Source organism: Candoia aspera, chromosome 1 (genome assembly GCF_035149785.1).
Source record: "Candoia aspera isolate rCanAsp1 chromosome 1, rCanAsp1.hap2, whole genome shotgun sequence".
In the NCBI taxonomy this organism is placed as follows: Eukaryota; Metazoa; Chordata; class Lepidosauria; order Squamata; family Boidae; genus Candoia; species Candoia aspera.
The window spans coordinates 91,208,119-91,235,465 of NC_086153.1; the positions used below are offsets into that span (position 1 = coordinate 91,208,119).

A 27,347-nucleotide genomic window follows, 5' to 3' on the forward strand; every position below is an offset into this window, starting at 1 on the left:
TTATATTAGGCTGAATGCCTGAAAACGCAGTTGCCATGTACTGGAGAAGCACTAGTAAATTCTGTGAGGAACAAGAAACTTTCACTCTAAGGATCTTTTCCTTTTGCATCACAGAGACAGAGAAAAAGGCAGGAAATAAAACTCAAGAATTCAAAAGGGTGGAGCTGAGGGTGCAAGACACACATGGATGCGGGAGAAAAGGAGGGGAGAAGCAGCAGTTTAGCCTGGCATAACTAGCAAAACAGGAAAAAAATAGAGAAGTTAACCCAGAAAGAAGCAGCCTAAGGATATAAGGAAATAAAGCAAAGCTTTACATTAAGGGGAATCAAAAGACTTTTCATGAATAAGAAGAAAGTCAATGCATGAAGCTTTTCTCCTTGCAGCTAACAAGAAGAGAGGGGCAGCTGGTTGTGTGCAAAGGAGTTCAGAGCATCAGTTGGCACTTTGGCCAAGACATGGAGAAAGCGTGGCTGGCAAGTTTCACCCGTGAGGAAATCAACTAGTGGATTGGTGGAGGAGGATTACGGCTTGAGCAGCCAGGACAAGAAAGAGAGGAGGAAAAGTGAATTGGAAACTGACCCAGAAGGAAGAACCAAGCCGCCAGAAAACCAGCCATGTGAGACTTTTTGCAAAGGCAGACGTTACAGGGAGAATTTGCTAAAGAGGGTGGGGAGAACTTTTTGTCTAAGTATGTACTGTGAATCTGAAATATTCTGCACATTTAAGGAGAATGGAAGAGAAAGGGTGAACTGCCAGCCCTGAGCAAGCCACTCAGGACACAGAGAGATTCATTGCACTGACTTCAATAGCTTAGCGTTGCACAACCTTAGTACTGTATCTAGGTTGATACGGTTCATGGGCCATATGCTGTTTTTTAATAATATAAATAGATTTGTTGTTTTCTGTTCATACCCAGAGGTTTAGCATTTTTCCCTACTGGATGTTGCAAAAGAAAGGGAATCATCTCTTTGTCCTACCTTCGCTAGTGGAAAGTTTAGCATTAGACTTGTTTAAAATAAATTATCCAAGAGTTGACAGGGATCTTGCCTGGGAGTTTTCTGGGGGAACTAGCTCCTTGAACTCAGGGCCAGCTTCTGTGTTACAGCAGAGGCATCATGTTCATGGAGTCACTGCTGGGAGCATATACACCCTAACCCCCCACCCCGACCCCTTTCTAGTGGCTCTTATAGCAAGGTAGGCCACCTGGCAAAATTTGAGCTGTTAAGAGTCTCCCCCACATCTGGTTGTGAACAGGTATGGATGTGAAAATGGATGTTGGTGATCTTTAAAAGTGGGTCAGGGGGAGGGAGTCGATGTCCCTGAATTCTTATACTGTTGAGCAAGAACTAGAAAAGATAGAAGGACTGAATAAATGTTTGGAGCAGGATTGATTTTTTTTAAAATGAAAATGAGCGTGTATGTGGGCTTGTTATATGAATTTTTCCTAATTTGTGGGGAGGTGCCATTCTCTGATATTGTAGAGAACTTTGGGATTGAGGCTTTTACTGTAGAAATATGTTTGGGGGGCAGCAGTGTGTATTCTTCTAAGAACCCAACTACATTTGAAGAAAAGTGCAGAGGTTTTTAAAACAAGAAGGCAAAACTCTGCAGGATGTACTGGAGGAAGTTTCTCAGGGAAACCATCCCATTATTCTCCTGTGGAACTGCTGGAAACAAGGGGGAAGATAATCCTGAAGCCTTATTATAATGTCCTAGTGACTAAGAGTCTTTCTGTAGGAATATCTCCCTGCACCCTGCAAAGAAGAGTTTGGTAATTGGCTGGGTTTTGCTACTCAAATGTCACAGGAGCGGGACAGTGGGGAGAAAAAGAAAAGAATTGTGGACTTGTAGATGTAGTCACATCTCTGTCCTCTTCCCAGTCAGATGTTCCTGCCCTGGACCTGTTACCCATTTTGGAGAGAGTGTATGAGACAACAGAAGATGGGGATGATAATACAGTTTAAAACTACCATCCAAACCTCAGGGAAGACTTACATTCTGATGTAACTATAATAAAGCTATAACTAGGAAAGAGCAAAGCAGATCCACTCCCTTTCTCTATGCTAATGAAATTAGGGAGGAAGGAGATAGAGAAACTTTGAGAAGTCTTTTGGGTCTTTCTTAAAGACCCTATCCATAGACAGGGAGGAAGTCAGAGCAAGGATCTGAGTTTTCCAGTCCAGTAACATCTTCTCCTGCTATTATGCCCCTTCTGGAGAAAAAGGTGGGGAACAAATCTGTCACTGTCTCTCAGAGTAAAGAAGCTTGCAGATTAAAATCCAGGATTTAGAAATCCAGGTTAAGTCTCTGCTCTACGCCAGATCTCTTAAGTCCAGTTGCTCCTGACTTTTCCCCTGCCCAGATGAGGGGTGTATGGCCTTAACAGGTATGGAGAATTGGAAGTCTGTTTTGTTAGCACCGTGGAAAACCTGGACACTATGCAAGGGAGTGTGGGTCCTTTACCAACCCTCGAGAGTTTCTCTCGTAATCCGAAGTGAATCTTCCTCCAAAGGTCAGGGAAATACCAGTGTACTTAAAATGCTTAATCTGCAATTCATTCAGAAGACTTGTAATTTGCATAAGGTACTTCAGCATGATATGAAACACCTTTTGTGAGTGAAGGATATGAGTAATAGCTTTGCAAGGCTGAGCAGATAAGAATAAAGAATTGATGTGGAGAACAATCTTTAAGCATTGATGTTCTCATTTTGCTTCAGTTGTAGGTGGTATTCACAGCTCACTTCTTATTACATTCATAATAGTAATTCCACTCTGCTACCCAAAGTACCAGAGTAGCAGTCTATGAATCTGGAAATTTCATACATAATGTCCTTTAAAGGTCTGTTAATTTCTTTTACTACTTTTCATAGCTGCTGTAGCAAGTTCAGCGGTTTCTTAGGAAAGCAGAATTGCCATCTCTACCACTTTTATAATCAGCCCTAACAGGAATAGGAAACACAAACTGGCTTCTTGGGAGTATCTGTATATGTTTGATAAATTGCAGAATGCCGCTTTGGCATTGGATTAAGAAAACTCAAACAACCTATCAAAATACTGTAGCTCTTCTGCCTCTTATGTCTGAAAAGAGCTCCCAGGAAGCTATGGGCTATGCCTGGTGTCCCCTTTTACTGCTAAATGGATGTCTACTGCTTGGGAGGGCTAAAACTTTTGCTTTATCATCATTCCTTTGAGAATGCAAAGTAGAAGCAGTATTTCTGTGATAAGCAAGGCACCTTTCTTCCTGAAGCTGATGAATGTTATGCTTCTGTTACTTAAAAATATTTAAGTTCCTACATGCATAGATGGTGAAGATCCCTCCAAACAAGCCAGGGGCACAATTGTTTTCTAACTACTGGTAGTCCTCATTTAGTGACCACAATGGGGACTGCCCACTTGGTTGTTAAGCAAATCAGTCACTAAGTGAAACCACAACTGTGCTTCCTTCAGCTTTCCTTTGCTATACAGACCTGCAAAGGTCATAAATGCAATGACTGGTCATAAAGTTACCATTGTAACTGTGAAAGGTTGCTAAATGAGGCAGTTGCTAAATAAGGACCACCTGTACTTTATTAGAACATATTCTACAACACACACATCTGTTCACATTCACACAAAGTACCTACGAAAAAGGAAGTAGAGGAAAGCAAGAGTTACCTTGTTTTCCATTGACCAAGTGGATGACAGGAATTGGGAGATTTCAAAGAGTAATTTGAGGGAGAATCTCAGCTTGTCCAACATCATATCTCCATCTTTTATACTCTATGAAGTGTACACTCATAGATTTCTGTGGTTCTCCCAACAAGTTTTCAGCACTGAGTTTATGGATCTTGCTAACATCTAACCTTTCTACAACGACATTAATATAGTGTTCTTATGGGACATTAAAACAGTAGCTTGGCTTAGCTACTAGGCAAAGATCAATTCGCTAGGAAAAATAAGTGACCAGGCAAAACCAGTAACAATAAGAACTACATAGGCAACAGAGGGGATGACCCTGGCAAGGAGTCATGGCCTTGGTAGCTGCCCCAGCTGCCAACTGCACCCTCATTTATCTATTTAAACTGAATTTAAATCCCGCTTTTCTAACTAAAACCCCTGAATGTCCACAACAAATCTTTATGGAGGGCCTTCTGTGAAAGCATTGGTACCATTTTTACCATGGAGGAAGATGACTCTGATTCTAAGACATCCCCCCAAAGGAGGGGATAGGGACAGAGATAGGGATATCTATCACATTAGACATGCAAAATCCTATTGAATTGCCCACCTTGGTAAAAATCAATCCTGGAGATCTCCCCTTTTCGTATATATTTGTGAATAAAATGCTTGTGTGCATGAAACACGTGTATATGTATGTGTGCAAGCATGCATAGATACCTGCCAGAAGACACACCCACTCCCCCAAAGGGCCCAGCCAGGAAAAAAATATCAGAATCAACTGATCCTCACCTACCTATACAGCTGTTCTCTCTGACATTCAAACCCACAGAAACATGCAAGTATACATCCTTACATGCACAATTCCCCACCTTCTTTCCAGCAGAAACAGCAAAAGATGTGGTTAAAAAAAAGAAAGGGATGGAGATGGGGAGAAAGAAGGGATAGCTGCACTAGGAAGGGGAGAATCATTAGGAGTCAGGTGGCATACAAATCTATTTAACCAAATAAATAAATAAATAAATAAATAGGGAGGGGAAACACTAGATGCAGCTGAGAGGACGAGAAAAAGTAACTGGGCATGGAAGGGAAGTACAGAGAGGGAATTAAAATTCATCAGACAAGCAACAGCTAATTTTCAAGGCATCAGCTTTTGGGTTCATTTGTACCTCTTGCGGATTCCTTTGCTTTCAATAGCTTATTTTATTCTTAGGCAAGTGAGACACCCACTCCCTCCCAATTCACAGGGAATTATATAGACAATAATACTTCTTTTCTAGGATCCTCTTGGTGTTGTAAAAATATCCACTGCTAGGAAGCCTTTAACGTTTTGAAGTATGGAGCACTAAACATATCCCAGGGTTGGGACCAGCAAGACCCAGCATCTCTATGGAGACTCCATAGCAGAGGCCCATCACATTTTTGTAATGTTTAAGAATGGCTTGACAGAAATAGAGTCATGTGTATTAATATTTTAAAGAGAGATGGTGGTAGAGAAAAAGAAAGGAAGTTCTGGTTTTGTTATTGTACAATGTGTTCTTTTAGCCACTCACCAGTTTTCAGGAGTGCAAAACAATTATTAAGGGCACTGGGTAGAGATAAACTTGGTTTCTACCTTGGAATTAGAACTCTGCCAGAAACTAATTTGCAAGAAATACAACCTAAAGGAGAAAATGTTTGTCCTAACCGAACTGCCCCTAAGGATGATGCTCTAGCTCCACGTCCTTCTAAGTTTGGAAATAGAAGGATTAGCATTTCTTTCAGTGTTATATCTGATTTGAGAAGTCTAGCTGTTGATCTTTACTTCTTAGTAGCATTACCCTCCTTTCCCACAAGAAACCAAATGTCAGGAGAAATAAATTCTTAACTGCAAATAAAACACAGACTTCTATCGTGGTTTTACATTTTGAGACCCTTATAAAAATCTGATTAGCAGATCAGCTCCAGCTGGCCATAAAAAAGGGTTTTTCAGACAGAATCCTTCCCTTTGCTTCCCTTTCCTGCTGTCAATATGCACGAGTAGGGCTTCTGAAACGGATTAGGCCAAGGTTGGCTGGAAAAGGATAGAATTAGTGTAGGAAACTGAAGAGTTTTAAAAGGGTTATAGACAGACTACTTTACAAATGTGAGAGAAATGACCAAATTCATCATTCTGGGACTGAAAACTCAAGAGAACAGATGAAATGGCCCAATTATTTACTGTGCAGAAATTTGTGGCCTCAGAATAGAAAATCAGCTTGGAAACCTATTAAACTATTTAATGTTGCCTGCCAAATTTAGAGATCAGTTATTAGAACAGCCCATAACTTACCATGTGCTGGATAATAGAGTCCACATAAAACAAGAAAACACTTAAATGCTAATTCTTACTAGTCAGTATTTTTTTTTCCCCAAGGTAAATTTATGTATTTATTTTATCAAATTTGTCATTGCCCATCTCCTCCCATCAGAGGGACTCTGGGCAATAAATACTTATTGCCAATAATGCCTAGGGTATCAAAAGTAGGGAAAATGGAGAGAAGGTGAAAGTGCCTTTATTGCCCCTATCTGGCCAACTTTTTATAGAGCTGAAGTAGATATTATCAGAACTTTTCCAAAACCTACTAAAAAATGGAGAGATTAGTCTAGATTGTAGTTGATCAGTTAGCTGATAAGAGTTATAAACATTCCCCATTTTAAAGAGGAATCTAAAGGATGAGATTCAATAGGGACAGAAGGAAACTAAATCATTTAAATCAGTACTGGATTTCAGTGGGGGTGGTGATGCTGAACTTAAATGGTATGAGAGTGCATTAAACTGGAAGACATTTAGAGAGAAAAAAGCAGCAGCAACAGCTATAAATGTAAAGGATAATCCAATCCTAGAAAGAAAAATGGGACGCTGACACTTTATTAACACAGGAAATATATACTTTAAAAATGTGCTTTAAGGCCAAAGGCACTCTTCTGCTTTGAAAAGTTGGATTGTGGAAAGATAGCAGCACTAAGCTTGCCAAAGGGGGGATATGGGCACTTCCTTTGAGGGAAAGCAGAGACTTGAGAAGGATTCTCAGGAGTTTGGGGAAGGAGAGGAAGATAATCAGTTCAGAGGAACACTGGTAGACATTGTATAAAAGGAAACCACCATTTTGTAAAGAAGCATAAAGTAATTTACCTCTAAACACAAATATATATCCATTTTATCCATTCTGTTTTTATTAAATAAAAGTTTAAATTGTTAATAAAAAAACTGGGCCTCTGAGTTAATGAAAGATGGATTTTACTGTAATATTCTCCATCCCTGCCTAAGATGCACAATCACTAGAAGAAGAGCTGCTGGTGAGAGGGATAAGCATACCCATATAAGGACTTCTATCAATTTTGGAAAAGTGGCAGGGAGATTTTAAATTATATTTATTTATCCCAGAATAAATTTAGAAGAAACAGTGCCACTTCTGGCCAATCAACCTGGTCTCCCCATAACAGACACATATGAATAGACAGCTTTTCACATGGATGGACAAGCAAGGGACGTTTTCAAACAATCGCAAGAGTACAATTAAGCAAATCCTTAAATAATTTATTTTTGCTGCTGGATTTCCCTTCATCATCTTCCCCATTCCATATTTACAAGAAGGATTTGTTTTTAAGGAGGACAAGAATGAAATAAAGAGTATATTATTGTATTGGAAATGTGCAAATTTCAAAATTACAGTTTTTGAAATAATATAAATATTTAAATATGTCTTCACATTGAACAAAGATCACAAAATCATATAAAGAAATTTCAACAGCAAAGGACTGTGACATTAGCAGTGTTTCTCATAATGGAGAAGAGGCTATAATGAAGGATTATATATACACGTACAAAATGCAAGAAGCCTCAGCGTAGGTGCTTTTCCCCCCCCAGTCATATTCAGAGAGAGAATAAGAGGTGCATGAGAGCCCGGGGAAAAATGGAAGATTTAGATGGCAGAGCTCCAGACATTTTCTTGTTTGGTGCTTAACCCAGAATAATATGCAGATGTGGCAGACAATGGCCTGAGATAGACACAGAAAGAGAACCCTGAGTGAAAGCTGATCCCAAGCACTGTCGAAATAAATAGGATTTTACAGGAGTGGCCCTCTTACAAATAATACAGAATATATTTTCTCCTCAGTATTAAATATATCACCAATCAGATACAACTGAGGACTGTAGGGAGGTGTAAAAGTGAAAAACAAATAAAAAACAAGCTGGCCTCCTTTGAGAAGGTCATAGTCCAGAAGTTAAGGCTTAACTGTAAGGACTCAGTGACCCACAGGAGATCCACCTTATTTCTCAGTAAATTCCAAAAGGGCTGGGACAGCTCAGCAAACTTTTGATCAACTAGTCGAGGCCAGGTATGAAGAGAAAGCAGCTTTGTTATATCATCAACAATACAGGACATTCACTGTTAGACCCTCTCAGTGGACACAGACTAGGTTCTTCCTAATCTGTCAGTCTGTTTCCATGTCAACCAATATACATGAATACCTTTATTCAGGAACTTTTCTTTTTCTCATGTCCCCCTTGGTTTTTTTCCCCTCCCAAATGATATACTTAAAAGTACCTATGTTCTTTCACATTCTAAATTAGAAGAGGTCCAGTAACTACATCCTCATTCAAACCACACAGAACAGTAAATGGAAAAACAACAGTCAGCGTCCCAAGGCCAAATTTTTATGGGGTTACAGCTGTTCTAAGTGCATAAAACTTTCATTTGGAAAAAATGTAAAAAATACTAAATATAACAAGTAAAATAGCAGCAGCCAGCCACTTAAAAAAGGGTAAGCAAGCAAAAATTGTAAAAAGTTCTCCCACAACTTCCTAATATTTTGTTCAGTCTTAGCTCTACCGTATCAACCTTTTCAGAGCAATCAGACATACAATTTTGATGACTGTTGTAGAAAACTGTTCATTTCAAATCTTTGGCTGGTTTCAGTACACTCAGAATGCTCATAATTTAGACAGAATGCAAGAGACATATCAGCAAAAAGAGCATGCAAAGAGCAGCATTTATCTATTTCTCTCCTACAGGTACATATTCAGTACAGAACAGAACCCAAAGTATTTTGGAGAAAAAGGGTTTTGTAGTCAAGTATAAAATGTCCTGCCAATCACCATTTGTGCTGGAAGCAACCCGCTTTTCTGTCCCAGGATACAACATTCTGGACCATGCATAGTTCTGGATGTTACACCAATCTGCCTTTATATACACATACATACATGTGGGTATCTCTATACGCACACATCAAAAAATCAGCTTATTGTTTTCCCCCCAAAGTCACCTTTTCACAAAGAGTGAAGATCAGGTCATAGCAAGACAATTAAGTGTTTTGGATATAGCACCATTCTTTTTTTCTTTTGCAAGGCAAAAAAAGGCATTTGCTATCCATATATTTGTTTGAACTGATAGCACTCATTGCAGTAGCCACTGCACTTGTTATTACCATAGTGGTCACAGGCAGGGGCTCGGCAGCGCTGTTTTGGAAGTTCATCTGCTGGAGGTTCTACCTGAGGTGTTCCAGACTGTCCCCGTTGGCTGACACGCAAGCATTCTTGACACACTTCCCCACTCCTAGAAGCTAAATTATTCCTACATGAAGCTTTAGTACATTTGCGTTTTTGAGCGCTTGAAGTTTTCTGGTGTAAATCTTGATGTTGTCCCGTTTGCTGAAAACATTAAAAGCATCTTTTAAATGGAAAGCAATTAAAGTTCTCTCCTTCAATAAACCTGTTGCTTTTACCTTAGACTTCAATAACTACCATGGATAAAAGAGATACTTAACAGAATTTATGTAGAAGCTGAATATTTTTTAATCATTCCTTTTAAAAAAAGGAAATACACTTTTCTTGAAAACTGTAATGACTACAACATGGAGAATGAGTGAACAACTGACTGCATGTGAAACAGATTAATTTAGCATATGGCTAATCTAAAGCCTGAATTTTCTAGTTGTGATAAAGGTCAGTTTCCAGCTCCTCCCAGTGCAAACAACTATTTCCTTACACATTTTATTACGATCTAATCCCTATCAATCTACTGACCACTGGGATGTAGTAATATCAAAATGACCCTTTATAGAAAGAATCCTCTATAAAGCAATATTTTTGCTAATAAACAAAAGCAGAAGGCTTAGATTTCCTCTTTTCCAAGAAGTGGGCAAATACTTATCATCTTCAAAAATGAACAATGAATTCAATAGAAGGCAATGCTTTGCTGATTCTTTCATGGAATCATAAAGACTTTCTGGGAAAATAGGTACAAGATTACATTGGGAAGAATGAGTTGCATTTGCTCGCTGACCTCTGATTGTCTCACTATTTTGTCTTCAGATCTTCGGGCTTCACGGAGCCGCTTGCTCTGCGCTTCAATAAAACATTTCTGGCAGTATCCCTCAAGCATTGTGCTCCCTATTGTGCCACACTCTCGGCCCGGGCAGGAAACGGTGTTCTGGTAGACGGCAGCTGAGATTCCAGGATGCTCCAAAACAGGAGAACCCACAGGAGACCTTCTGTGATGAAGCAGGGAAGCCTCTACAATAACAGAACAGACCAAAAACCATCACTCTAATGTAAATTCTGAGGACAGAGTGATAAAAGGGGCAAATTATCTGTTTTACTTCCCCCATACTGCAACTGTGGTACTGTATTCAGAAAAAATGCTGAGACATATAATTTAGAAAGGCTGTCTTTTAAAACTCTCTGGGGCCTTTTGATAGCTACATAAGAAGCTGGTGACACTTTTTCTGGCAATGAGATGTATGAGGAAGGACAGACGTAAACTTTCTACTTTTACTACACTATAAAATATTCTATTATTTCTACCTATTAAACCTATTAAACCTATTCTACAATTGCTATGAATTTCAGTTCCAGATGAATTCAGAAAACAATGTGAAGATCTAAGGTGTCCCAGTAACAAAATTTATCTCTAAAACTACAGACAGACATAGTTAGGGTTCTTCTGTGTACCTCAGCAAAATCTGAAAACAGCACTGGAATTTCTAACATTATGGTAAACGACTAATGCATGCTGAGCAAATTCTACTGTGGCTGCATCTTTCACCTCACAATACAATACCTCAAAGACTTCAGAGCTATGTACTACACTTGATCTAAGTCAAAATATTATTTTGTTATACCCCATTTGCTTTTATCTGGTGTTCCCTTGCAAAGTCAAAATTTAGTCCCTCCCAACTCACTAAGGAAAAGGAAGATAGAACCAAATGATATTCTCTTACTTGCCTTTATTTTCTTGATATTCAAAATAACACAAGGTACAAAAGCCTTCATTCTGGACAGTCCCAAAAAAATGACAGCCAGGCTTCCTGCATTTACTGCTTCTCACCCTCTCTTCTGTTCTTTGGGGCTGAACATATGGTGGCACTTCCACCCTATTGCTGTTGGTCACTGTGTGGCAGGAATGCTGCATAAAACTTTGCGGATCAGATGTGGATCTCTGATGGCTTGAAGGCATAGCACCAGAGCAGGCATTTGAGGAATGGTCTCTAGTCCGTTTGAAACAAGTGCTACACATTCCATTGAAGGTCCTATTGGTGTCCTTAAGGCAGGATGTGCAAGTCACATAATTTGAATGCCTCGGGTCACTTGGGCTATTGCAAGGAATGACCTCTGTAGAGTTGTAGCAACGTTCGCAAAGTCCATTATACTGCACATTCAGTGTAAAAGGGCAGCCTGGGGTCCTGCATTTCATAGCAGTTGTTTCACTGTATAGAAAAAGACTTGGAGCTGTGGGAGGTGCAGAATGGGGCTCTGTGCTGGAATTTTCAGAAGTCCAGGCAGGAGGCTGCTGGTGTTCTTCCTTGGGGCAACTGGACCTATTTACCCAGGGCTTCTCAGAGCCTGTCCAGAAATGCTGCCTCTTTATTGTATTTGCCCGTTGTCTCTGTTCTGAGCATTCGTGGCAGAACGGCTGGGTATTCACAGACATGTAGAAAGGGCAGTTGGGAGTTTCACATTTTGCCTCCACAAGGGATAGCTGGGATAACTGCAACTCCAGCCTGTCCTTTACACCCATTTCCTTCCCAGTATATTCACTGCTTTCTTTCCACCTCTTGTACTCATGTTGTACCAGCTGAAAGTAATCTTCCACCAGATTAATCTCTTTGGGCAAGTTACCTTCATCCAATCTTGAAAAGCAAAAGAAACAAGAATTAGTATCACTGGAGGAAGAAAAGGTAATGATCTTATACAAGCTGGGAGGAAACCGAGAAGTTGGAAGAACTGTTAATTTACAAAATTACAAGTGTAGCATTACCACTGCATAACCTACACTAATAAACAAAAGAAAGTGGTTGGGAGACTAGTTTAGTTGGAATATGGTCCCTTCTGGTCTAAGATACTTCTGTGATAGTTTGTTTATTCCACAGAAACATTCAGCCTTGATTTCTGCAATGCTCTATACAATGCAACTGTAATGGAATGTGGGAATGACCTTGGGAGCAGGGCAAAGAGATGCAGCCAAGGGAACGGTCAGATAAAAGGCAGCTGAGCCCGCAGCAGGCCATGTTTCCTGTCTGGTCTACCTGGCAAGGCTGACAACAATACACTATTCAGGAACTTCATTTAATACAGATGTGGGAGCAGGAGTGATCTACTCCACTGAAGCAAATAAGCACTTGTAAAGAACAGTAGTGTTATAGCACACAGTGGAATGGACTCTGGGTAAGGTGATGCTAATGCTGTTTTAATCAGCATGCAGGGCACTTTTTAATTGCTATTACCTGTCTTCCTCTGAGAATAAGCCTTGCTGGCAGACGTTTTGAAAGACACCAAATACAATATTCTTGGGGAGGCATATGCACATGCTTTTCATGGAACTCTTAGCTGTCCTCCAAGGACTAAATACGAAGTAAAGCTTTTGATCTGCTTGTGGACCAGTTGCTTTTCATTTCTTTTTAATTCTGCCTTATCTCTGTTCCCAACCTGGGAAGTTATTTCATGACATTCCAGAAGACTAACAGGAAAGAGGCAGATTCAAAGATCTAATCATGGGAATCTGAGGAGCAGTATGGTTTCATGGATATAGTGTGGAAGTGAATGGCACTAAGCTTCCATACAGTAAACCTTGATTCAAATTACTGCTTAGCCATGACAGTGATTGACTAGTGAGGTTTACAGGCTTCTCATAAAGTTAAAAGAACATGAGGGGACAGTATTGCTGTATGAATTTGCCATTCAAAATACCTTGTGCTGCAGCTATGTACCCCATTGATAACATCTGTAGCAGTGGTACTTCCCTGTCTTTATATTTGCCCTCTTTGCATACTGATATATGAACAAAGTGTAGGTCCACAGCCCGTCTTACAAAAGGGAGCTCTCCATGTATACATTCATATGAATGAACCACTTTTTCTTATGGATGGCAAGGCATTGTTTCAGGTAAGGGTGTCAGCTGGGCATACAGCCTCCACCAATAACAGGAATGAAAAGCTAGCCATGCTTCTCCTTGACACCCACCCAACCCACATATACAAGGGGAGAAGATGGGAATAGCCTATGAATGTCTCTATTGCCCCTCAGATAGATGAATCTTACAGAGTAAAATAAAATAGTTTCATCTTGGACTGTCCTCCTTGGAGGAAGAGGGGCAATACAAATGCAGTAGACAATACCTTTAAAAAAATAATTTACTGGTTTCTGATTAAAGATCTAGAGCAGGATCTATGTTCACTATTTTCTGTATCCTCCTGAACTAACATGTATGCTTTGCTTGTTTGTTCTTATTAACACTGTACATCTTTGAAGAGGGTGCTTACAATACTTAAACAAAAGATTTATTATGAAATAATAATGCTGGAAGGGAAGAAGACTTATACTAACTTTGCAGCATTAATGAGGTGTGTTGTCCCTGGGTCCCATCCTTGTACAGGAATTTCAATCACCATTAGATAGTCTCTTAGCAGTTTTTCTTTCTCCCTTTCTTCAGAATCAGTTAAAAAATGCACTTTTAAGTCTTCAAACCTGCCTCTTTCACAGCTGACTAATGGAATGGCCCTGATTTCTGTAGAAAGAAATAAGAAAAAAAGGAATGAATCAAATAGGATAGAGAATGTAGCAGAAGGCACTAATAGATCAAGTTTGGTAATCTCTATCAAAACAACCAATGGGACTTAAAATCTACAAATGGCATTACTTAGCAACAATCAAGTGATGAAAAATATAGGGAATTGTAAACACGGCAAATAACTTTTCTAAAGTGCCTATAACAATTCAAAATAGGTTTGTGATTGTCAGCCTGGAAGACAGAGGGAACAGGAAAATGTAAGCACAATAGAGATTGGTAATGTTCAGATGCATACCTGGCCCACTATCCTTCAGAATAACCAAAGGGGTGAAGTGCATACTGTCATAAGCAAGAATGATAGGGTATCGGTAACAGTCGTCTGCTGACCAATGAAGAGGCAGATAAACTCCACCAACATTCAGAGGGGAAAAGCTGGAACCTGACTGCAAGCTTCTTAGCATTTTATCTGTTTAGATTTAAGAAAAGGTGAAACAGGTTGAGTTAACATTAGGCTCTTCTATTTTAATTTCTAAACATTCACGAGGACATAAACAAATCAATGTGACAACATCTTAACCCTAGTTGATTTAGGCTGGAAAGTGAGTAGAGTAATATCATAAATGTGTGGGAGGCTGGCTAGGTGGGGAGTTTGGTGGATTTTTTTATACCTAGTTTAGGACACACACATTACAATTCTAATATTTTCTGCTTCAAAATTGTAGGAAGACATGCTGGGGTTTTTTTAACCATCAAAGTCAAAGTGGTCTCTGAAAGTTGGAAAAAGGGAACCTGGCCTGGGGGCACAATCCTGCTCTAGAACCTTGATTGCACATTGTACCAAATCACAACTGCAGATGATCCCTCAACATTTTAATACTGGGAGAGAGGAATTACTTTTGGGGTCAAATGATGAAATACTAATGTCCTTCTTAGGCAATTATTATGTGAAGGGGAGATACCTCAAATAAACAAATGTGGGCTCATAAAATGGGGCCTTAGAAGTTTTGCTACTGTATCCATCAATTCTTACCTGCAACAACTATGATGGGGCGCCTTAAGATGTTAGCAAGGACAAATATATGGATTTCTTCCAGAGAGGTATACTGAAGACCTGTATGTGCAATTGATGTTTCTGCAGATGCCATTTTAATAAGATTCTCCCATTCGTCTTCCCAGTTCTAATGTAGAAAAATAAGATGTATCAGTAATCATCATGCAGTGCTGGAGCCCTTGCACTGCAGAAGTACACTCAAATACGTTTTTCTTCTGCTACAAATAAATATATTTTATAGTATACCAGCTATTGAAAGATTGAAGTATTGATGAATGCATTATCGAGGATAAATTCATTCTGAACTTATAATCAGAACTAATCAGGTGGTCATTTTTACTCTCACTCCCAGTCATTCTCCTGGAAATCAGTTCTAAACATGAGCAGTCCAACACTGGTTATATTGTTGTTTTAATAGCCTGCTTACACAATGCTACCTTATTTTATATTCTATGCATGCCTATCCCCAAATAAGTCCCAATAGGCTGAATGTGCTTGTCCTTACAGCTGTCCTATCTATCAGCATGAAGAGATGGTGAAGAGATGTATGATGGAATCACTGTCCCATCCTGAGGCTATCAGCTCACCACAGGCTGGGCAAGAGGTGAGGATAGACAGGATGTTCTCCTGCTGACTGGATCAAGATATTTCAGTGATCGTGAAAGATGTAAGCTAGGGGCCTGATAAGCAAAACAGGGTTTTTAAAATCCAAGATTGTTCCCGACACATTCCCTTGTGGAGCCTATTATAGACAGAAACAGCACTGCTGGTACTTCTACATTAACTTCTAGTGAAACGCGTGTCCAGACGAGTGACTACGTGCAAGCTGCCAATTCAGGACTGAGTATCATTCTGCTAGGGGACAATGGGCCAGCTGAGCTGAGCTACTGCTTCTAATTAGGCAGACTAGTGGGTACAGGAGAGAAGGTGGCTTAGGATGATTTGTACGGACAACCATCAGCAACCTGCACAGTGAAACTGAAAACAGGATGAAAGACTCTACTGGCCCAGACTCTGTGATGGAGTAGGTATGCCCATCCTGTATATTCCCAGGAGGCAGGAATTTAAAAAAGGTAGTATAATTGATTGTTTTTGTTTTCATTTTTACTAGTGTTGTAATGGAATGTCTCTCCATAAACTGGAAAAACAGATGAATGCCAACTTTGTAAGATGTGGGTGGTCCGTGGAAATAACCCAACTTGGGGGAGGTTGCTTACTTTGGAAACTCCACAATAGTGAAACTCTTTGTTGATAAGTTGGGCAATCCAGTAAAGTTATAGGACTAAAATGTTTTAACTGGTTGATGGCTCTGCAATTTTACTTTCTTAAGCTAACATAATTGCCTCCCATTTTGTGTAATTATCACACAGAATCACAACCCAACCATATCGAGATTTGAAACATTCTTCCCTTACATAAGCTCGATTGACTTACCCTGGTATCATAGCAGAGTCCTGTTGCCTCGAATTCCTGTGATTTAAGTGTTTCTCGCTGCCAGCGCAGTTTAAAATTACGTGTATCAGCTTCTTTAAGTGCACTAAATAGTGTTTTTCTCAGAAGCAAGTCAACATCTTGGACACCCCACATGTACTGGGAAGCAGCGTGCATGAGACAATTTCCATCTCCTGCAGGAGAATGAAAAGTTAAGATATCCAAATATACATTACAAAAAATAAATAAAAGCCATTTAGATTACAATGGAAAACATTATGGAAAGTATTTCAAACCTAGATATTTCAAAATATATATACAATGCCAGTTGAACAGGAAATGCAGATGTTCCCAAAAGGAATTATTAAAGCTTCTTCAGGGAATTCTTAAAGATCAGATAATATTCAAAGTATCATTTTTTACTCTAGTTTAGCACTGGTGTTTCCCTGGTTTTTTCTAATCTAGCATCCTACAAAATAAGGCAGAGATCAGTTTATGTAATGACAATACTGAACAAGTGACCCTAATGGGAGGCTGTAATATGCAGGAAACAAGAACAAATCCCTTGCTTTTCATTTTGATGTACAAGAATCCTGGTGATAAGGACCTAGGGTGGGACAGACTGACAATTATGATGCAGATATTAGGGCCAGCAATCTGCATTATCATGCAAAAGTGAATGCAGATGCTGCTGCAAGCATTACCCTTCTAAGTACTGATTTATTTTAAAATTTTAAAATATTACGATTGTTTAATACCTATTTATCAAGCTTTGAGAGTTAATTTCTGGATACCATTTAATGTCTGCTTACTTTGTTACTGTATACAACTACAGTGTGAAAGATCATAAGAAACTGTCATTTTATATTTTTTTCACATAGAGATAAGATAACATGAGTAAGGTTTATAAGCATTTTTAAAGTAGTATGTTCATCCATAAAAAAACAAGTATCTGGATTTTTCCCAGAACCTAGTCAGTTTGTTTTTTTTCCTTTTCTTCAACTTAGAACAATTCAGGGAGGGCATTTTCAATGGTATGGTAGGCTTACTAAATTGTGTTTTTTTAGTAACTATATTTAAAAGGTTTTAAATGCAAGAGTAGAAAAAAGAACAACAAATGAATGACATTCACTGTAATGCTGATTTACAGTCTTCTGGCTCAGCAAGCAGAAAAATATGGCACAGAGGTATGACAATTATTATTACATCCTTTAAAAAAATTCCCTCTGCAAAATCTAGAGCAAAGATAAGAAGTTTTTTCCTTGTGTGTGCTTGTTTTCAGTTCTTTATTGAGAACCACCAGTGCAAAATTCCCTACACAACATTTGGAATTCCCCAGTGTTAAGATATTTGACTAGCAATTGAGTAACAGCTATTGTACTTCTTGTTCTGATGTACAGACATTTCAACTGTGAAGTACACACTGGACTTTCCAAGTGGGTGTGGTTAGGTTATGCTGGAATGCCTATTCATTAGAGAAGTGAAATTGCTAGTTAGTAGCTGTTGGAATCTTTTAAGAGACATGGTTTCCTTCAGTCACTGTCTTTTAGATTAACAAATGTATGCAAGGTATTTGCAGCACCCCCATTTCTACAATTGCATTTAATTTTTGCACTGCTTTTGTAAAAACTAACAAAATTATACTATGACTGTAGGTGCATTTATGTGCTTGTTCTCAAAATGAATACAGTTTCCTCTAAAATGCATACAGTCCTGTAACAATGACTACATTCTGGCTATACTGCAAAAACTGCTTTTACAAATCCTGTCATTATTCCCATAGGAAAGAAAATATATCTTAATGTCTACACAGAATCCTTCACATGCCTGGAGTCCTCAGATATCTTCTGATCTCCTACGCCCTGCAGTCTCAGCTTCCCCCATTCCAGATGAACTACAATATGCTCAATCACTGCAATATTCTTTGCTTCTGATATGTAGCATAGGAGCAATCAATGGTGAGGAAAAAGATCTGAAAATGCCCATGGCAGCCATCCCTATCTTGATGCTCTCCAAATGTGGACTACAAGTTCTACTTTTCCCATCAAGAAGGCCAGGCTTGTCCAATACACATCCCGAAGGCATTAGTTGAGAAGGAGGACCCATGGATTAAATATGAGCTCAAAACCTGGAAGCTAAGAAAAGTGTGACTGCAGGGCAGCAGCATTCATGAAGGAGAGGGTTGGTCAAAACAGGCAAGATTACGGACACAATGTCACAATTGAAGCTCTGCCCTTTTTTATGTGCTTCAATGTTGCATAAACATACAATAGGGCAGCACTTGGATTGCAATGCCATGGCCTCCATCTTAGCTGTTTTGACACCCCACCTACACCCTGCAGAGACTGCAACGCATGACTGAATGAATAAAACTTTCAAGGCAGAAAAGTAGAGGAATGCAGATAAGCGACAGAAAGACGTCTATATTTGAATATGGTAGCCAATGAAGAGAGATTTGCCTTTGTTTGAGATGAATCTTGGTTTCTTTTTCTGAACACAACACAACACATATTATGGATAACAAGTGACCAATTCAGTAATAAAACTTCACAGTCCCATGAAGGGCCCCGATACTCGATAAGAATATACAGAAGACCTGGATCAGGTCAACACCCTTCTAGTTCCCACAAAGGCCAATGAAAACTGGGTAGAGACCCTGAGTGTGCTATACTAGATTTTTTTTAGAAACTGTATTTTTTTTCCTGGATGTTTGTTGTTCTTTTATTTATATTTAAAATGGTTTTAATACTGTATGCTGCCCAGAGTTGCAATGGGGTCTGGCAGCCTATACATTTAATTTAATAAATAAAAGCTGACAGCAGGACACAAACACACCATACATGTTTCTTCGTTACCTTCATCTAATATTTGAGATTTTATATATACGGTCATTTTGACTAGTAGCCACTGATAGACTTGTCAATATTTAACTAATCCACTTCTAAACTATCCAAATTGGTAGCCATTCCTTTATTTTGTGATAGGAAATTCTTTGGTTAATTACGTGCTTTATAAAAAGTACTGTTTGGGACCAAACAGTGAATGTGCAGCTATGCTTGCTCTCTCTTCCTCATAACTGCATGTATACATACACTTAGTCCATACTGGTTAAGCAAGGCAACTTTATGATTGGGATGTTAGAGAATTTGGGACTAAAATTGTGATTTCAGACATTTAGGAAATGCAAAAATGAAGCTAGGTGAGCAATATACAAATCCTCTTTTAGCTTCATGCATATACCTTTCAAATAGCGTCTAGTTCAAACTTCCTCCTATGGAATGTTTCAGCCACTTAATTGGAAATACAGCCAAAGTTTGGAGAGATTATATTGGAAACACTGAAACTGGGAATGATGTGAGAGCTCCAATGAAGTTTCTGATAAAGCACTGATCTGTAATTTGTATAATGAACTCATCTCAGGATACTATACAGAAGGTATTATCTAATGTTTTTACCAACAGATAAATTCTTTTCTGTCCCCTCAAACTCTCATTTAATATGCAAATTTGAAGAAGCACACCAATACTAAAGGCAGTGGCTTGAGGGCCATATTCATCAGATGTCTTTGCATAAACCCTCTGAACTGGTTTGTTTCTTCATGTCATAATTTCAACCTTGTTTTCAAGACTTGAGAGAACTGGGAATATGGTTTTTAGACAAAAGTCATCAGCAAATTCAGGAGTACAATCTTCAACCTTCACATCTGCTTGTAGCACAAAGTCAAATGATTTACTATATCACAAGCCAACTGTAGTGTCCCATTCATGTGATAATCAACTCCCTCCATGGAACAATTTATAGCAGCCTTCACATGGTGCTGACATAATGTAAATGGGCCACAGTCTCTGAAGCTGATTTGAAAATACCAGGACTCATTTATTTCTTTAAAGCTCGCAAAAAATAATCAACTCCCAAGTACAACTTCTGAGCAATTTGTGAAATGGGTGGGATAAATATGTGATAAATAAATAAATTCCACAGCTGGAATTTAAAAAATGCTAACACTAAGAACCAATTATTCCACCTCCTTGTTGAATCTGAACAACTCTGGGTAGCACCATGAACAACAGTGGAAGAAGCTATTGCAGATTAGCATTCAAATGCCTTTTGCTTGTATTTGGCATGACTGTGAGGATACTCAGGTTGCATGTGGTTCTAATAAACCTATGATCTTGAGCATAACATTAGATTTTTAAGACATTAATATAACTTAGGAGTCCATCTGATATTAGGCATACATTTCATTTTCAAAAAGGAGAAAACAGCTTGTTCATAGTTTTTTTCTTAAATGTACTTTCATTTAATCAGGGGTTATTCAAGGGCCATTGTTGGAATTATTACAGTAAATGGTGTAAATCAGCCACTACTGACTTACCTGGTACCCTTAAGATGCACTGGACCAACTACAAGGACACCGAGCCAGCATCTGGGGGGCACTGAGTTTAGAATGCTATTAGATGTTATATCTACCCTGCCAGAACAATTATAAATTACAATTATAAAATGAACCTGACTTACCATTAGTCTTCAGTGGCATAAGTTTTTTAACTTCTCGACACCAGTTTAACTTCTTTTGACGTTCCAGTGAGTTTTGGGTTGTCTGGTCAATCAGGGCTTTTTGAAGAAGTTTCTGAAAAGGCAGACAAAACTGACACATTCTGAACATCTCTATGGTGTATCTATGCATAGTTTTAAAATGCTGGATAATTCCATTGGTGCATTTGACAAGGTCTTCAGACATTAGTTCTCTTATCTTCACAGCTTTCAGCATGTTGCTCAAGAATAAAGCTTGAGGAATGATCTGTGATCCAGCCATTTGCAAGAAAAAACCTAAAAGGAAAAAACAACACTAGTTATTCATGGTTTGCACACAGTTTGTCCTAAGCACCCTTTCTAATGCACCCTTTCTATATCAAAAGCAATACTGTAGGTCACTTTTTAAAAAATCACTCTCTGCATCTTCATATGGTTTGTCATAAATCTTAACAAACACGCACTTGCTGTTGGAAAAGAAATCTGCATCTAAGGGATATCCTTAGATGATGTCAGTTCTAGAGATATCACGGTTGAGTGTACCTAACACAGCAGTACTGGAGACCCATGATTACTCAGCTGTAAATCTTTCTGATGACAATGAATTTCCTTTTAGTTTAGAATCCCCCCATATATTTTTCCATTCCACATTCTCCTTATGATCACACTGTCTAGTGATCTTGGGGATTTTTTTTAAAGTAGCACATGGCATAGCTTGGTTTCTTGAATCGCCTATCTTTAATTACATATTGCAGTCCAAAACCCTAGACATCATTATTAGGATGGGATGGATAATATAGTCCACCATTTGAGTAACTGAAACAACTCTAAAGAATATTCCAGATCATCATCTTATAAGATAGACTCGTTTTTTACAGATTATTAAAAACTGGTATTTCACTGAAATGCAGTGATCTCACATTTGCTCTATTTAGCAACACTAAGACTGGAAAAAATCTGTTCCTAAAAGGAGGTATTTATAATAGCTTTTTCTCTAGGATTTCCTTCCTTAGTTTCAAGAACTGAATAGCTATTTTAACCCTGTGCATGAAGCTTAAAATCTTGGTGACGTATGTTTCAGGTACTTAAAGATTACCAAAATCTGTTGGTATAAAATGTATTTTTTTTTAAAAAATGCAAAGCTTGTTTTAATCGTGACATTAAAAGTAGATGTTCAGGGCAATGGGATAAAAAAAACAGTTGAAATGGCCATTATTTGTCCTAAAGTTAATAAGTATCAAAAGATTACTATTCCCCAATAGTATGAAATAAATAATTTGTGTTAAAAATGCATGTGTCTTAGAAAGGAAAATGCCTAAGTTTTACAAGGGAAATTGCTTACAGCTGTATTGTAAACAATATATCTGCAGGAATTGAAAGCGAAGTTGTTATTGGACCAAAAGAAAACCTGATATAAAAAAACCATTTTAATGGCACTAGGATATGATTTATGTATAGAAAGGCCATAATCTACCTGCAGTTAAGCACTCAAGATGAAAGTCAGATATATTTCTCTTAGAGTAGACCCATGGAAATAAATTCTATTGATTTCATTTACTAATTTACTAAAATAAGCCAAAGTCTGGATTTCATTCATAATTACACTAGAAAATTAAATATGTTTTTACAAAATCCGTTTAAAGCTTTGTTTGGTCTAGTGGTTAAGGTTCTGGGCTAGAAACCAGGAGGCTGTCAGTTCTAGTCCCGCCTGAGGTGTGAAAGCCGGCTGGGTGCCCTTGGGCCAGTCCCTCTCTCTCAGCCCAACTCGGTGCAATGTAGACTAGCCTCCTCGTGGTGCACCCTGGGCAACGTGACTTGTCATGGCTAAATAGACTACACATCTGGCTGCTGGACCTCACAAGGATTTCCCAGCAAGAAAAAGCAGCATGAACACAAAACTGCTATGCCATATGATTAAAAAAAAAGTGCTTAATTATGCAAAACTTGTACAATTTGTTTTTATATTTATTTTATATGTACTGTTAATAGTACAAAGGCTAAAAATGTATTAAGATAGAAAGACATCACTGATCAGTAGAATAAATAGTAGTAATTATTTTTCCTCCTTCTACCAAGATCTCTTTTCCAGAATCCTATGCTTATTAAGACACTAGAATTATAAGAATTATAGTACATAAGACTATAAGTACATGGATGCTTTCAATTGTAAAGTGTATGTACAGTTCTCATTTCAGATTAGAGATCTGCTCTCACAAGTACATAATACTGGAAGATGGTTTTGAGTCAATGGGAAAGTTGGTATGAATAACAATGATTACCTAAATAAATGTGTGCTTAGACCTTCAACTGGTTCTTTCCAGTATTACATAATAATAGACTATCCAATTTGTTAAGTTCAATTATAAAGCTAATTCACATTCCTGGTCTGCTATCAGCAGTTTTCTTTAGTTCAACCTTTGTCATGTGATTGAGCACACTGTTCATCCTAAATTATCCAACTATCATATTTATATTTAATCCTAATGATTTCAGTAAGTTTTATTTATTTAGCTATGTAATGGATATATTGCTTCACTCTGATAAGATTTTATCCTGGATGATGTCGGCTCTCTTGTTTTTCTTTATCTTGACTATAGATATCCCACGACCAAAACTGGTTTTAAAAAAATCACCACCATAATTTTAAGTATGAGATCTTATTTGGTGAAGAAAATAAAAGTACAAAAATGTAATAGCTATCAAACTTTTAATACCAAACAAAGTGAAAAATAAAAGCATAACAGCAGCTTCTGCAAATCTGGAATCCACCAAATGTGTTAGACTACAATTGTCATCATACCTAGTCAGGATGGCACAGGATTTTGGTGGATGGGGATGCTGGGAAATCTAGTCAAACCAGGAGAGTACCCTACTGGGAAAGGCTAGACTAGGGGTTTCCAACTTCTCAACTGGCCATTACAGGTAGGCTTAAAATAGAAGACTGATATAACTATCAATCTTGATATTCATATCAAGCTGTTATAAATAGCACAAGAGAACTCTGGCTTCTAATACCTAGTAATCTCAGCCATGCATAAAGGAAGATTATAGTAAATCAGGCCGTTTGACCAACACTGGCAGCAGCTTAGTCTGGATGAAAATAAAGGCTGGAATCAGATCAAATCACATAATGAGCCTCTTCATGTCTACTAAGAAGTTAGTTCCAAAGAGTTCAATGAATTTTACTCTAAAGGAAAGAGCTCGGCATGGCATGATTAAAAGTATGATGAAGCTAAGCGGGACTGAGTATGAGTTGGTCAGACTACCTGGCACTTACATATAATGTTCTGGGTTTCCGGTCCTTTTACTAAGGTTTAAGACCAGAATGATAGTTTTTTGAACTCCCACCAGCCAATTCTATTGCATATTTTGGAAGATACTCTCAAACCTCAACCTGTTGAGAATTTCCTGATTACTGCAGGTAAAAAGAATGAATGAATGAATGAAGTCCATTTATTGGCCTGTCTCAGTTGCCTACAGTTAACACTCTCACTACAAATTCTTGATTCTACTGTTTATGTCTTCAGATATCATCACTAGCCTCTGTGCACGATGAGGCTCTGCTTTTAAACAGTAACTATTTGACTATACTTTCCCACCTTCTTTGATACATATTTATCTAGAAATAATTTCCCCTGAAGTTATTGAGACTTATTTCCAGGTAAAGGGCCTAGGATTGCAGTCTAAGGGTATGTAGTAAAGTGGCACCAAAGTTTTTTTTTTAATATAGATAAATAAGCTCTTTCGCTCAGGCCAACTTTCAGCTTGTTTCCAATATGTCATTCCTGTTCTCTCATATATGGGGAAGCAATTAGAAAATGAGCAGATGCATGCTGCTAAAATGGCCAGTTGTGACTACCGAATATAAGCTGCTAAACTGGGGTGTCCTTAGGAATTGGGATCCTAGGGCTAACCAGATCTGGGCTGCAAAAATCTGGGCAAGAGATTTCTGTATCTCTTCGCTCCTATTTACTGGTTATCTGGAATTCCACAGTCCAGTTCTAGTAGACCTAGATAATATTTCAATCTTTGAAATTTCCAGGTAGGGCTGGGAAAGATCCCTGTCAAAAGTACATAGATCAAATGATGTAACAAGCTATAAGGAAACTACCTATGTTCCATAGCTCATAAACCTCTTATTTGTATCTGACAGTGATAAAGATAGTCCAGCTATTTCCCTAATTTTTTTTTCAAATATATTTTAGGGAAATATCACAGCCTCCACTTGAAACCCTGACATGCAAGTAAAACAGTTTTACTTCTATGGGTTGTATTGGCCTGGTTATCCATAGTTTGAAGACTTATTCATAAAATTCCTTAGTGTCTCATTAGTCCGATCCAGTACTGTTATTAGGCAGAATACATCAGCCACCTTAGGCAGCTGAAATGGCAAAAGTAAGTTTTTAAAATTTATTATTATTGTATTACTACTATTCAGGAAAAGAAGAAAATCCTTTACTTGTGTCAATACAACTTCACCAACATTGCATGATATAGGATGGGGATTGTATTTGCTGTTTGTCTCAGGCAGCAAACTATCCTAAATCAATAATCCTACCACCAGCTAAAAATCACTGTTAAGGAATTTGAACTGCAGCAAAGATTTGGAGATGCATTACTATAAGACCTGTTGAAAGGTTTTATAGAATAACTAACAGAATCCCTTCACTTCAATGGGGCTTCCTTTCCTATAACTACGATATTTTATGGGTTCTTTTTATTTTTTGCACCAGTGGCATAGTTATCCATTTTTGTAGTGTAATACGGTATAATTATCATTAAAAGGGATGCATGCATACTGTATTACACCTTGTAATATCCACATATCATACACATTGTTTTAAAAATAGAGAATACTTGTTTCATAACCAGTTGTATGAGCTGTCTTATTCTTATGTAACTTTATGGAATAAACAAGTATAACTTCTTGCTGCAAAGGCGTATTTGTACCAGAGTTAAACCCCAAGTTATTTTCAGTACTAAACCCAACTTCTATTATCTATGAACTAATGAAAGCTTCTCTGAGCATATAGGGTTTGCTTTTCTTAGACCAAGGAGTAATCTTGCTGTTCTTTACACACTTTGTTTAAAGGATCAGACTTTCCAAAGCATTGGTTATGGAGATGTTTCTATTAAGCCCAATTGGAAGAGTTTCTGTGATATATACTTAGACATATTTTTAAGTGGAGAGGAGAATGCATCAACTCTATTTACCTTTTCTATGCTATAAATACATCTGAATTAGTTTCCCTGCTTGGCTAAGCACCTGTCTTCAGCAAGCCTTACCAACCCCTTGTTTATAGTTCAGTTCCCCAACTGTGTAATTACTGTATTAGACTGAATTATTGTACTGTATGCACATTCCTTGGAAGAAAACTACCTCGAACTCAATGGGGCTTCTGTTCTGAGTAAAGAACACCACCCAGAGACTTCTGAGAGCTGGATGAAATAAGGTCCAAGGATCGCAACGCACCTTGTAACTGATGTATAGAAAAGGTAAGTAATCCCTTGATGGCCTTCATAGCTTTTTCAAAATCAAAACACTTTCGCATCCAATAATAAACCTTGGAGCGAAACCACTTTTTCGTTTCTAGTTAAGGCTGCCCCCCCGTAATGCTAAACTTCACTGCCTCCAAAGCGACCCCTTCTCCTGCCCCCACCCCCAATTCGAAGAAAAGCCGCTAGGAGGGACGCATCGTCCTACTCCAGACCAACATCCATTGTGCTTTACTGTACAGCCCCCCGACCGGAGCCAGCCATCCCTCTGCTCCTCTCCGACCAACTGCGCGAAGCAGCCCCGCAGAATCAGAACCGGACGCAGGACTCACCCGAACCGCTTGGAGGAAAGACCCTACAGACTGCTAGTAATCCTCCTCAGTATTAACGAGTCAGGCCTTGGGCAATGCGACTTGGGGGAGCCATGAATCCCAGCCCTGTCCTCGAGCGCCTAGGCTAAAGGGCTTCCCTCACTCAACTACTGCTGCTGCTGCTGCTGCTCCTTACCGCCGGCTTGCCAAGAGTTGCAATGACATTCTGGGTGGGTCGGACCGGACTGTCTATGTTTTTCCTTCCCTGTTTCACTAAGCGGAACAGCACCAACTGACCACAACCCCCAAAGTTCCGGAGCTGGGGATTTCCACATCGGCTTAGGCAAGGGATTTTCCGACATGTGACACTCCAGACTGGCGGAACAACAGCTGCTTGAAAGAGCAGAACTGCTCGGCGCGATACGACGCAGGCGTCTCTAGGGGGCGCTGGGCGCGTGAGGACGCAGGCGCATGAACGGCCCGGCACGTGATCCTCCTGGATCCGGATTGTCGTCATCGCGCCATTAGACCGGGATAATCTTTTCTCTTGGTATCTCGGGCTGGGTTTCTCCCAAATGAGTCACGGAGCACCTTTGCCCCCTTCTCTTTTTTTTTAAAGGAGTGTTTAATTGATTTCTAAGAGGGGCACTTTTCTTTTTCCCCCTCCCTCTCCTAAAATTTATGTTTTCATGACCCGGAACAGCATTCACACAAACAGTATATTAGTGTGGAGAATTCCCATAGGGCATGGGTAGAGGACCTGAGAGCTTTCCAGTAGCTACCTTGGTCAGGGAATATAGGATTTGTCGTTTAAGAGCATCTGGAGGGCCACAGGCT

At 38.8% G+C, this 27,347-nt stretch overlaps 1 protein-coding gene across 1 annotated transcript; it reads right to left on the reverse strand.

The window, feature by feature from the left end:
• Nucleotides 1–7,195: 7,195 nt before the first annotated feature.
• On the reverse strand, nucleotides 7,196–20,995 carry TNFAIP3 (TNF alpha induced protein 3). Its single transcript, XM_063309499.1, has 8 exons — nucleotides 20,689–20,995; nucleotides 16,174–16,364; nucleotides 14,719–14,866; nucleotides 13,984–14,154; nucleotides 13,505–13,685; nucleotides 10,907–11,811; nucleotides 9,966–10,195; nucleotides 7,196–9,331 (listed from the first exon to the last, which is right to left on the reverse strand). The coding sequence occupies exons 1-8, from the start codon at nucleotides 20,984–20,986 to the stop codon at nucleotides 9,047–9,049; spliced, it is 2,409 nt and encodes an 802-aa protein (XP_063165569.1). The 5' UTR covers nucleotides 20,987–20,995; the 3' UTR covers nucleotides 7,196–9,046.
• Nucleotides 20,996–27,347: the final 6,352 nt, after the last annotated feature.